At 38.4% G+C, this 14,035-nt stretch overlaps 1 protein-coding gene across 3 annotated transcripts in view; it reads left to right on the top strand.

Annotated features, from left to right (window-relative positions):
* Positions 1-14,035, top strand: part of BICC1 (BicC family RNA binding protein 1) — a 268,534-nt gene that overhangs the window by 94,720 nt on the left and 159,779 nt on the right. For all 3 annotated transcript variants that reach the window (XM_040623916.1, XM_008696275.2, XM_040623917.1), the window contains exon 2: positions 1,474-1,520. In XM_040623916.1, coding sequence (XP_040479850.1) covers positions 1,474-1,520 — 47 coding nt within the window. The remainder of the gene's footprint in view (positions 1-1,473; positions 1,521-14,035) is intronic.

The following is a 14,035-nucleotide window of genomic DNA, read 5'->3' as shown; positions in this document are numbered from 1 at the left end:
TCACGCCCTGAGCCGAAGGCAGACGATTAACCGCTGTGCCACCCAGGCGCCCCTAGGAGTTTTGAGTCTTCTTACCTAACAGAATGACCTGCCACATTTCTTGGGTCATTAATAATTTTCTTAAATTGAGGTATAGTTGACACAGAAGAGTCTTTAATAATTTTAATAAGTGTCCTGGACACACATACGCATATGCATGTACACACAGTGTCCCTCGGCAGTATTGACCAATAGTGTTTGGGGTACCATGGTCTTTCAGATTTCATTGTCCAGGAGTTCTTTCTCCAGCTCATTTCCTTGTCTTGGCCTGGGGGTGGCTTCTCCAGTTAACCAGTGTTCCACCCTTCACCTGAATTTGAAACCTGTTTGGTGTTTGCTTCCCCCCCCCCTTTTTTTTTTTTTGAGAGAGAAAGACAGCATGAGTTGGGGTGGGTGTCAGGGAGGAGGAGGGGAAGGGCGGGGAGAGAGAGGATCTTAAGCAGGCTGCATGCCCAGTGCAGAGCCCAACACCAGGCTCAATCTCACGACTCTAATATCATGACTTGAGCAAAATCAAGAGTCAGGTGCTTAACTGACTGAGCCACCCAGGCGCCCCTGGTGTTTGCCTTCTGAAAGATGCAGTTTGAGGCTTTTGCAAGCCAGATGCTATTGGCTCTTTGTCCCCTCTCTCCTTTTAGTCAAATTGCTTACTCCTCTCCACATATTAAAAAGAAGGTTCACAGAGTTGTAAGACTTTTGAATGTAGAGACCCAGAGACCTGGGTTTCTCCTGTATTACAGGCTGCCGTTTAGATATAAAAATGATTGTTCAAATGTAATGACTTTCTAATTAATCTCACATGAAGTTTTATTGTTGTCTGTGATCCTCACTATTACTATTTCATCCTCATGTGGTTTTGTCTCTCTCTTATAAATGTGAATTAAGGAGTGAATTAAAGTGGTATGATGGCGGCTGAAACCCAAGTAGATGATATACTCATTGCAAAGCACAGAACAAAGAGCTAAGAGTGTAGGCCTTGTGGGATGAGCCGCCGGTTGAAAAGGCAACCTCATGCCTGGGACTGGTTGCAGATAGGAAGTGCTTCGAGCACCATAGGTGATGATATTGGTAGTTGCATTTGTTCATGTCGTTCCTGAATTATGAAAGGATGAGATTACTTTCATCTGTGTGTGAAAAGAGAGACCTGAGTCTTTCAGACAAAAAAAAAGTGAAATCATCTAAAGATGTACATTTGATTGAATTAATGTTTGTAGTTTTGTTGGTGTTTTTTTGTTTGTTTGTTTTTTTGTTTTTTTTGTTTTTTTGTGACTTTGCATCAGACGAGGCCTGTTCAGGCAGGCACTGAGCTTTGGGAGAGCAAGAATGACACCTTGCTTATTACTTTTTTATTCTCATACTTGATACTTGAGAGGTTTTTGAATACATAGGTTGAAAAAAAGAAACTATTTTAAATGTATACATTTTTATTTGCAGCTGCTGCCGAAGGAAAAGGCAAAAGTGGGGAAGACTTTTTTCAGAAGGTAAGTTGCTTCATACTCCTGCCTTTGTGATAATTGAGGAGAAATCAGTGTGTCTCAGTGGTTACACTCGAGGCCCCTGAAAGCTCCCCTTCCATATGAAGGGGAATAGGTTTTGAAGAGACAGCTGGAGATGCTCAGGGCAGAAGGGTGAGATGCTGTTTGGGAAGTAACCGTTCTAACTTCTTGCTCCTCCTGAGCAACTCTAATGACATTTTTGCTTGGAGGCAAAGAGGTAATAAAGGCTGCCTCAGGTGTGCTCTCCTGATTATCTTCTTTCACTGCTACCCCCTGTTGCTTCTTTCCCCACATACATGCCTGACCTGGGACTGGAGGGCAATCTTTCCCAGCTTTCCTCATTTCCGGTAAGCGTGACGGTGGGTGGGGTAATATAATCGATGACAGATGCACCTTTAGATCTGCTTGCTCACGATTGGTGACCATGGCCAGCGTGTCCCTGACTGTCCTCTGAGAGTTCTGAACTTCATTGAAGCCAGTCTGGCTAGCCTTATATAGCAAAGGGAAATAGGAGTGGCCCTGATTGAAAAATGAATATGAGAAACTATGATTAGCGACTGATTGTTTCTAGTCAGCTCTATTTTAAAATAAGTGTTTTGTGTAAGGGAAGATGCCTGTCCTTTCCAAGAAATTGACTCAAGTTCATGTTCTTCTTTCATTTATTTGGACTTACTATATTTGTGTCTTTGTTGTTGGGATCCAGAAAGCATGTGTGCAGCAGTAAATATACCGGTGTCCTGGAGTGAAATAAAGCAGCAACTATAGACGAGGTTAAATAATGCTGTAGAGGGTCGTCAGCCTTTGGAAACCACCTGTGTGTAACCAGGTGTGGCCCTTACAGCCTCTGGATTTTCTTGCTCTGTGTCATCTACAGTTTTTCTTTTTTGTCAGTGTCATCATTTTCTGGATTCTCTGCCAAGAATATGGAAGCAAATATCTTCAGCCGATACTTGTATTGCCATTTCTTCATTCTGAAAGTATTTGTTTACCACCTACTGTATTCCACACACTAGTGAGACTAAAATGAGCAAGGCGCAGTCCTTGGCCTGAAAGAATTAGCCTGGTGTCCGACAGTAAAGTCATAAAAATAGCAGGAGAGTGTGGGGCCATAGAGGGTTAAGCACTTGACTGGGGCTTGAGGAGATAAGAAAGGACTTATTGAGTACTTAAGAGTAGTAGTTCGGTGAAGAGGTAGGCTTCAGTCTGGGAGGGCATTCTGGGCAAAGAAAATGTAAGATGGCTAAATGGGTTTGGAAGAATTCCTGTGACATTCACACTCAGACATTTGGCTTGCACACATGACATCTGCAGGGTTCATGGTTCATGGTGAGATATAATATCTTATGAAGTATCTTATGTGTATGGGCGGGCTTTCCTAAAGGGACTTAAATTTTAAAAATTTAAAAATGCTATGCTGGGCAAATTGAATGTGTCAGACCACAGCTTTCCACCCCCTCTTTAGGCTCATCTGTTGATGTTTCTGTACTATTCCTGAAACCCCTTACTTGGCATTATCTGATAATGGTTAATATCCAACTTACCATTACCTGGACATGTCAGAATCCGCTGCCTCTATCTAAGGCAGGCTTGCCATGAGGGAAGAAAAGAAAAGACAACTAGCAGAAATCACAGATCTACCTTGGGTTGGCCGTGAAGATACAGATAGATACAACCTGTGGAAGGATTTTACTTCATTGTTCTCTAACTTGTGGATAGATGTAAAAAGCAGATTGTTCAGCTTTGTGTGACTGAGACGTTTGAAAAACTGAATCAAAACATGGCGTATGTGGTCATAAAGGGCCTTCATTCTTAGAAGATTTGCTAATATTTATCACCCTTTGTGGAGCCATATATACATTCCAACAGTTTAAATAGAAACACATGTTTGAATGCAGGAACATATGTGCGTCCAACAACCCATGAGTTGGAATCATAGATTCCATTCTTGGTCACAGGTTAGGGAAGTCCCTGAAAAACTAAATGGGAATAGTTTTCATCTTTTTAATTTCTTCTTTAGTTCAGTAGAGCGTCTTCCTGATAAGTGTCCATACAGGATTTGGAAAGAAACCTGTGACTTAATAAAAGGCCAACATTCCAAATCTAGAAGAGTAATTTTCAGTGTTTTGACCAGACAGGAGTAGACATTAGAGTTCATCTGTAGTAGAATGAAGTAATGGAGAAGTATTGAATTGTTCTCCAGGAACTTTCTTCTATTTTCACACATTTTCCAGTTTCACATAATGACATTTTGGGAAGCATTTAAGAACAGGAAATAGGCCACATTGCTAGTCATTAACATCTATGAGAAAATAATTTTCTTTTCTTAGAGTTAGGCAATATGAAGGCTCTATCTGAGCCTTATTATTGGAATATGTCTTGGTTTTGACTTTAGGTGTGTATCACAAACCAAAATTAAAACCTCTCTGGAGTTGACTTTAAAATTTGATCGCCCTTATTATTTTATAACATCTAAGCTTTGTACTGGCTTTCCCTAGAGAGGACATTGGAGGAGGAGCATGAGACTTTTATATGTTTGTTTTTTGTACCATTAAAATGTATGTAAAATCATAATAAACGCTTATACTAAATTTAATTTTTCTCACAAAAAATTTTGAAATTAAAAGATAAATCTTTAAGAATAAAAAAGCTTTTAAGAATTAGATTTGGTAGATTCTCACAAAGGGTTTAACTTGTAATTTAACAACTACTAAGGTTATCAGAATACATCGTTCCAGATTTGGAGCTGTAATAGTAGTTGTGTCGTTTACACTTAAACTTCTCCTACAGGGTCACATTTCAGTAAATGTGATTTATTTATTTATTATCACAATAAATGTGATCAGACATTTACCTGGTTTTCTACATACTATTTTATTGCATGTGTTTGAAATGTTTTATTTCCGCTGGTACTCTATTAGAGCAAAAGGCTAACCTGTTATAGCAAAGAAACCCAATGATTTGGTGGCTTAAAGAACAGTTATTTCTTTTACTTTCTTTTACTTTTACTTTCTTGTAACATTGTAAGGAGAATATTCCCCATTGGTGGGTGGCTCTGTCCTGTGCTGTTAGTTAAAGACCCAGATTCCTTCTAAGAAGTAGCTCTGCTACTCCTGACGGAATGGACCTCATCTTTGTGGTTGATTTGGGTGAACACCGTGTCTAAATGTGAGCTGGTAAGAAACAGGAGAGCACGGGGGAAGTATGCCCCAGTGTTAAGGCCTAGGCCTGGAGGCATACGTCACTGCTCATATTCGACTGGAGAAAACTTAATGATGTAGCCTTACCTAACTGGGGAGAGGGGAGGAGGAGCGTGTGAAAGGAGGATTGATTTTTGCAAGCACTATCTACCAAAAAGGCAGATAGTTATGAAAAATGGGCATGGCCAGTGTCGTGTCTTCCTGAGGTATGCTTTGAAACCTTTTGTGTTAGTTTGTTAGACCTGCCGTAACAGTGTACCACAAACTGGGCGGCAATGGAGATTGACTCTCTCACAGTTCTGGAGGTGGGAGTCCAAGAGCAAGGTGTCAGCAGGGCCAGTTCCTTCTGCATTCTGTGGGGCAGAATCTGTTCCATTCCTCTCTCCGAGCTTTTGGTGGTTTGCTTACCATCTTTGGTGCTCCTTGGCTTGTAGAAGTGTCATCCCTATCACTGCCTTTGTCTTCACACGCATCCTCCTTGTGTGTGTGTCTCTACGCAAATTTTCTCTTTTTATAAGGACACTGGTCATATTGGATTAGGGCTCATCCTAGTGATCTCATCTTACTAATTACAGCTGCAATGACCCTATTTCCAAATAAGGTCACATTCTGAGGTACTGGGAATTAGGATTTCAACATGGGAATTTTTGTGGGACACAATTCAACCTATAAACACTTCTTAATGGAGGAAATCATTCTGTAGGCAAATTCAGTATAATTAGAAAATTTTCTTAAAACTGTGAATGTTATTTATCACACATTAATCTATACATTTTAAGTGCCTAGTCATTTATACTACATTTGTTTTTTTCTTTATTACAAGTCATTTCTAAATTGTCTAGAATAAATATATAATTAACACAGAAGAAAGAGAAAAAGAATGTAATCTGTCATCCCATCTTTGAAAGAGAACTATATATATACCCTTAGCCTTTTTTTCTGTGTATATTAAAAATGCATATAAAGTACTTTTTAAATATTCTCTGATTGGCTGATAGAATCATAAATCAGACTGTTTGCATTGGATAAATTCCAAATGTTTTTCTGTATGAATGCTTTGCAAGATCTCCAGTGATTGTACTTTTTATTCTTTGGCTCTAACTGTACTTACAAAAGAGAGGGAATGGATACAACTTTATCAATTCTCTCTAGCTTCTTGTCCACTTCTCATGGCAACTTTAATTGAAACACATGGAAATGATCTGTTAGGATTTTTACAGTTCTTTGGGCAGTTGTTCATGGCTTACTCACTGTCTGTCCTGTTTCCTTTTAATCAGTTCTTTTTTTTTTCTTTTGAAATGACTATGGCCAGATCAGAGGGGAAAATGTGTTACAGTATATTAGGTGGGATGAGTATAGTGATTGTGCTACAAATGTGACTCATCAAAGCACAGCACTTTATTTAGGAATCCTGAATCCCAATGGCTGAAGAAGACAAAATTCAGTCAGTATCATAATTGATGAAAGCTAGGTTTTCCATTGCATCAGGTTATATACATTATTTCTCCCCAAAGTACACATCACACATTTTTAATGTAGGGAGTTTATCATCTTAAAATGCGTCAGTTTGGAAAATTGACCCATAAACTATGGCTTTTCATGAGAGCTAACAGTAAGACTAACATAAATAAATAAGATACTGTTTGGTGGCCTATGTGGTGTATTTTTAGTACCCTCAAACTCATCCTTTTAAGGCAAACAGATTACTTTTGTCATTTTAAGACTGGAAAGTAGCAAGTGTTGTCTTCTGGGGAAAATTGTGGAAGGAGTATTTGTTTCCCTCTGCACCACAAAATGAGTGTTTCAGGTGATCTTAGATGGGGACTTCTTTAATCTTTTTATGGGGGCAAGGGCCAAGGCAGAAATTATAGAATTGTTTCTACTTTTTCCACTGGTCATTTTTTGTATGTGTTGAATAGATAAATATTCCTCTGGTAGTAGAAATAAGTTTTGGTTTAATTATTTAAAAATGAATTCAATTAACTATAGCCCATGATATACTTTCTCTAACACTGAGACTTCATGCTTCAACATTTTAAAGTATCCCAATTTTATTTAAATAGAATTTAAAGTTTAAGCTTACTGTTTGTTTTAATAGGTAATGTATTCATGTGGTTCACAATTCAAACATTACAAAAAGGTGTATATACAGTGAAAAGTATTTGGTGTCACAGTTCTGAAGATGTGTGGAGAAGGCTATGCAGCATTTCAGTGTTGATTCTAATCTTACACAAAGGTGATCAGCAGTGGATGTCACCACTAATGGGCAGTTAAGTCTTGAAGCTAACCTTCAGAGATGCTGAGTTCTTATTCCTGATTATAACACTATGGCCCTGAGAGTAAGTTTCAGTGAGAGAATTTGTTGTCATGGTTCTCTCCTATTCCTGGCGAAATAGGGATGACTGACCATGTATAAGACTTAGAAAAATAGAACGACCCTTCCAAAATAGGTTGTCTGATCTTTTTGAAAGTTGTTAAAGGTAAGAATCGATCCTATGTTTTTTGTTTTTTAAAGATTTTATTTATTTATTTGAGAGAGGGAGAGTATGAGAGAGAGAGAGTGAGGAGGGGGAAGGGGCAGAGGGAGAGGGACAAGCAGAGTCCCTACTGAGGAGGGAGCCCTATTTGGTACTCAATCCCAGGATACTGGGATCATGACCTGCGCTAGAGGCAGATGCTTAACCAACTGAGCCACTCAGGTGTCCTGATCCAGTGTTTTTAAAAGATTTATTTATTTATTCGAGAGAGAGAGAGATTATGAGAGCAAGAGAGAGAGAGTGGGGGGAGGGACAGAGGGAAAAGGAGAGAATCCTCAAGCTGACTCCCTTCTGAGTGCAGACCCAGATGTGGGGCTCGATCCCAGGACCATGAGGTCATGAGCTGAGCTGAAATCAAGAGTCGGATGCTCAACTGACTGAGCCACCCAGCCGCCCCTTGATCTTATTTTTATGCCTTGTAATTTGCTATTATCTAGCAGGTAAGTGTGAGAAAAGATTAAGAAAAAGACCATCCAAGTAACTTGTTCATCATCCATTCTCTGGTATTCTGAGTTCTGTCTTGGTGTTTGAGCTGACATGAGAACCCTGGGTGTTGGGCCCATGTTTGTAACAGGCTGTATAATCAGCTGTAGAGTTCTATTGTCATGTTCTATTTTGGCTTTATTTCTGGCAGCCATTCCACAACTGCTTTATGAAAACCCATTTTGTCCTTTATTCCTCTCTCTGCAGACATGGAGTAGGGGATGTCATTAAGATTCCTGTAAAGCGTATCTTGATGGTAGTCAGTATACCCTAATTACTACTATGATTTTTTTTAAAGTGAATAATAATCTTAAATCAGCATCTGGTGAAGTTTAGTTTTTCCTGGTTAAAATATTCTCTCTTCTTCAAACCAAACTCAAAGCATTGGTACATGTGGAAAATCAAACTAAATTCACGAAAATAGGGTTTTTAAGAAGGGTTACTAGGCAGGACTCTGGATTAAATAGTGACGTGCAGTGCACCTGGGATAGAATGATAATTGAAAGTTCCAGTTAAGTGATTTATTGGTCTTAGTTTAAAATGGCTTTTATGTTATTTTGTAAAAATGCTCTCCCTGAATGAATTAAAGTCCTTAATTACCATAGTTGTCAACATTTTTCTTAATTGAAAAATATTGAGATACAAACTTCTTTATTTATGGTTGACATTAAGATTTCAGAACAGTTTTCATATTACACAAACAAGAATTGCACTAATAACATAATATGCAAATATAAACATATTTTTGGGGATTAGAAGCAATTTTTCAAGATACTGGCATTAACTACTTCTGAGGAAGGATTAAGTTTGATTAGTTCTAATCAGAGGAGCCTTGCAATTGCTTTGGTAGTCTGTATATGTGTGTATATTTAATTATGTCCTTTGATTATCATATGATTCAAATCGTTTTTATGTCCAAGACAGATAAATTCAGTCTTGTATGTACATAGAACGTCATCAGAGAGGTGTCTGAAGATCATTGTAAAAGGATGTTCATGTGGTAATATGTATAATAATTAAAATTAATTAAAAGTAACAAGTGCTTAATGTAATGAAATATGCTGTATCCAAACTTTATATTATTAATAGGCATTGAAAATCATGCTTTTTTGGTAAATAATGAATTGAGACAATGATTATCATATAAATGCAAAAATCAGGATGGAAGGTATATAAACAGCTTGTCTCAAATTTTCTTACATATATTTATGCCTTGAAAAATGGGCAGGAGTTATGCCAAATGATAGCAGTGATTGTCTTGGCTGTGGGATTATGGTTCATTTTTATTCTTTCTCTGTACTTTCCTATAGTGGGCATGTAATACTTTTAAAACCAAGATTAACAACCACTACCATGTCACGGAGAAAAGCAGATCATCACGGGTAATAGTGAGGTTGCTCACAGATGCATGAATTGTTAATTTATAGCATATACAAAATTTTGTTGAAAGGCGTCTGAGAGGTCACCTGGTTCTGCTTCCCATCAAGTACTGAAGTTCCTTCTGTATCACAACAGTTGTAAACACAGAGTAGATCTCAGGTATACACAAGGCAGATCATTTTTTAGTCAGTGCTAATTTTTTAGAAAGGCCCTTCCCATTTGCCCTTGTTTTGCCATTTGGAGGTCTAAAAATTTTTGAAGATGGCTTTTACAACATCTCTATGTCTTCTTTTCTTTAGACTAAAGATACTTGGTTTCTGATTTATCATATGACTTAATTTTCAGACCTCTTACCATTCTGTTCATTTTCAAGGTCAGCACCCCATCTTAAATGTGGCAACAATATCTGGGTACAATATTTTGTCTGTACGGTTATACTGAGGCCATAATATCTGTGATATTGGTGTGATTCAGAAGTAGCTAAAGGTTACATAACCTTTACGTACTGTGCATTGGTACAGACATGAAGAATTGGCATTTCTTCCCATTCTTCACCCAACCGAAGAAGGCTGGCCCCAATTCATCGCTAGGTACATAACATAAAATGATGATACTTGATGTCAGATTGGAAGGTCAAGGCCCACTTAGATATAGCTCACATGCTCTGTCTCTCACTCTAAGCTCTTTATTTTATTTTATTTTATTTTATTATTATTATTTTTAAAGATTTTATTATTCGACAGAGAGAGACAGCCAGCGAGAGAGGGAACACAAGCAGGGAGAGTGGGAGAGGAAGAAGCAGGCTCCCAGCGGAGGAGCCTGATGTGGGGCTTGATCCCATAATGCTGGGATCATGCCCTGAGCCGAAGGCAGATGCCCAACGACTGAGCCACCCAGGCGCCCCTCACTCTAAGCTCTTAACCTGACATTTGGCTTGGAGACAATGTCGCCATTATGATGGCCAGCATATGAAAGTGTAGAAAGTGTTGCCCTGAAAGATTTCACCTGGCTCTGTGACTCACTAGTTAAAACTCCTGTGTGATTTTCTTTCTTCATTATGGACTCCATAAAGTTATCTAGGGTAAAAGGCTCAGCTGAAGGATTAAAGTCCATAAAATGATGGGGTCAGTGTAGTGCCATTTAGTGTGACTCAAGTGAATGCTATGACATTTAGTAAAGAGCTTAAGCTTTATTGACTTAAAAATGGGTTCACAGAAGAATTAGTACATTTTAAAGTGGAATGTGGTGATGGTATTTTTTTTCTTCTAGACAGTGCTCTGAATAGTCTTGGATTGAGTTTTTTCAAAGACAGCTAGTTGGTGGCAGCTGACTTGAAGAGTGCTTTTCTGACTTTGACTTTTTTTTTTTTTTACTATTGTTAATAAAACATAAGTGATTTTCTTTAAATCAGCAATTATTGTGCCCTCTTGGGTGGGCTATGCTTCTATAGTTGAGAGAAGTTCTATCTAAAGCTACGAGTTATGCTAAGTAGGGCTCTGAAGTAGGGTTGTTATAACGCATGAGAGGGACGACTACAAGGCTGGAGGCAAACTAATACAGTAAAATAAATGGTATGGATTTTGTAGTCCTTTTTATCTTGTTTAAACAGGTTTCAAAATCACATTGTAGTTGGTCGTTTTGAAGTTTGTACCTCTGATATTTTATTTTATTCTATCTAGAAGACTTTAAATAATGGTTTGTTGTAATCTCATGAACTAGTCCTTTCTTGAATTTTGGGACTCTTTACTTTTTTTAAAGAACAACTTTCTTCTTGATGTGTTTAATATTTTGCATTTTTTTTAGACAAGGTAGATTATTTTGGAATTTATTCTTTTGGTAATTCAACTCTTACCTTGCTTGTGTCTCTGAATAGTACTTTTGAATATATGTAGTTCATTACATGCCTGCATTCCCACATATGTTGCTGTGAAAAAGGAGAGGAGGAAGCCATGTTCTGCACTACCTTACTCTATTTCCCAGCTCATCTGGCCACAGCTGATGGGCCTAGATGTGGGTACCAGATCCAGTGATGAACTTTCTATAGGCACTGGCCATGACCAGTGTGATGGGCTCTGAAAACTCACAGAATGAGATTCATCTCTAATAAATTGGGAAACTAAGACCCAGAGTGGTAGCGGGAATGGAATGGGAAATGTCATGATGTAGGATAGCGTGAGGGAGAAGCCAGGGGGATGGCATTGGCCATGGAAAAGCTGGAATTATAAGGGATAAACAGCTGTAAGAAAGCAGAAGAAGCCCATCCACAGAAGGCAACATGGAGCAAAAAAACAGAGAGGTAAGCAGATATGCCAGAAGTGAGGCTGCCCCTGCAGCTGGCACAGTTTGTGTTGGTTCTTAAAGTTTGATCTATAGCTGTCCTTGGAGTCTTTGCCCCTTTTCTTGATGTAGTTGAGAAGTCTTGAGGCCTTGTAATAAAGATGCAGACTAAAACACATAAAGGGCATCCGATTACTTGAATAATTGTATAATTGCCCTCTCTTCAAAAGGCTCATGCATTATGTGTAGAGTAGTTTAAATCCTCAACAAAAGGCTCAAATTAAATTTTATCTTTAAAGGAGCAATGCTCTTTAGAGGAGGCATAATGACATTTTCTTAAAATGTGTCATTAAAATTATAGCAATACCACAGTGTGTTTAAAACATGAAAAAACACTATACTAATTATGAACCCTTTTTCTGTATATATGTGCTGCATGTGAGTAATACTCTTATGTTTCTTTGTGCTAGTCAGTTGCCAGCATTATTCAAGGGATGATAAGGTCATTGCTATTAATATCCTAGGTGGAAAAATCTTGTGCTGTCCTTATTTTCCGAAAAGATTTTGTTGTGGGATTTCCTTCTTCTTTTTGGCCATTGACTTTAATGTTGTTTCAGTCGATATTATACCTTTTGCGGGAAGTTTCTAGTCAGCCGGCATGCAGAGGGATTAGTACAGCATGAAACATTTTCTGTTTTTCTTAATTGTGGTTAAGGAGAATTCTTTGTTACTCTGTGCCTCTTGATGTAACATGATCCTTGAATTAAATTATTACATATTCTGAATGTTATTCTCTTATTTTGTATGTTTAGCAGTTGTGGCTTGTCCCAAACTAGTTCTGTTGCAGTTTTTTATTTCTTTGGGCATAAATTTCTTCTTGAAAGAGTTGCCTTTTGACACTTCAAGTGGTGAAAAAATAGATTTCAGTACCTTTCTTTTTTCTTTCCTTTGGTGAAATCAAGATACGAGAAGTGTGCGAGTCTGTGTCCTTCCTTAGTGTTTACTACTTTTAGTACTGTGGTCACCCTAGATTATCAGTCATTCAACTTTTCTGCTTCTTAATGGTTAAAGTGATGATAGGTGGGGAATGAAGGAATTTAGCCAGAGATGAAACCAACTACTGGCAAATATATAGAAGCTTCTGTATTTCTTTCTTAGTTTTTTCTTGAGTTCACCATCAGTTACTTTTTTGAGAGAATAAAACCACCCCAGCTTCAATTCCCATGTGCCTGTTTACTTTGGAGTTACCAGGAAACCTTAATCCCCTATGAATGAGAAAACGTTTAACTTACTCTGAAGTTCTTTTTTTTTTTTTTTTTTTAAAGATTTATTTATTTATTTATTTGACAGAGAGACAGCCAGCGAGAGAGGGAACACAAGCAGGGGGAGTGGGAGAGGAAGAAGCAGGCTCCCAGCAGAGGAGCCTGATGCGGGGCTCGATCCCAGGACCCCAGGATCACGCTCTGAGTCGAAGGCAGACGCTCAATGACTGAGCCACCCAGGCGCCCCATGAAGTTCTTTTCTTAAATAGAACTTCTTGTTAATTTTTTTATGGGATCTTCGAAGACAATGGTTGTAAGTCAGTAGGGGGTGCTGTTTGAGAAGCTCTGGTCATGTTCCCTAGGTTTGCAGGTTTGGAGAGCCTGTGTTTTTTTGTCTTCAGCCAGGACCTTGAGAGGAAGGTATTAACAAAATTGAAGAAATAGTATATTTCAGTACTTAATTGGAACATGGATATGTGTTTCTTCTCATTTGAGTACCACTCTACACTAAAAATATGATGAGCTACCTCATAATCTGTGAATCTGAAAACTCTCCCATTGCCCTCTAGGGTTCATGGGACTGCTAAAGAAGAAATAATTTCTACCTTCAAAGAGTTTACAAGCAAAGGGGGGAGTGCTTATAGAAGGGGCTAGAGTGAATGATCATGTATTGGCTTTACAGTTGGATGCCACTCATGAGATACTGCCCTCACTGGGAGCTAGACACTGTCCGGGTGCAGGACTGTAGAGGGAAAAGGTGGCTCTATGGCCCCTGTCCTCAAGAAGGTCATACTTTAGAGGAGAAAGTGTTTCAGTAGGGTTATGAGGGTTATGTGAACTGAATATGATTACTGTGTTGGGTAAGGTTAGATAAAAGAATTTCTGGCAGAGAGCAGGGATTAGATTAGGTTAAGATGTCTTCCAGACCTGTAATTTCATGACTTCAGTGTCTTAATGGAGGCAAAATGGAAAGGCATTCCTGGCAGAAAGAACCAACTAAGTGCCTTTGCAAAGGTAAAACAAGGTAGAGGGGAGACTGTTTCTCTGTCATATGGTTCAGAAAACAAATGAGTTGAAAGTGACATATATCATTATATCATTTCATCTAAGTTAATTATGCACAGATCCAAGTGAAAAGTTGAGAGAATGAGTAGAAGGATTTGAAATCCAGATTAAATTTAGGAGATCCTGTTGTCTGTATTCATTGTCCCCTGAAAGATGATGAAGCTTAAAAAGATAACCACACATTTTGCAATATAATTCGTTTTGCAGCTTTTGACTTCTTTGTAAGTGCTGGGTTTTGGGACTTGTTATTACTTTCTTCTTCCCACTACCGTCCCGGATGATAAATACATTCTCTTATG

The sequence above is a fragment of the Ursus maritimus genome, unplaced genomic scaffold, assembly GCF_017311325.1.
Source record: "Ursus maritimus isolate PB19 unplaced genomic scaffold, ASM1731132v1 scaffold_7, whole genome shotgun sequence".
NCBI lineage: Eukaryota > Metazoa > Chordata > Mammalia > Carnivora > Ursidae > Ursus > Ursus maritimus.
This window is presented reverse-complemented; position numbering and strand designations above follow the sequence as displayed.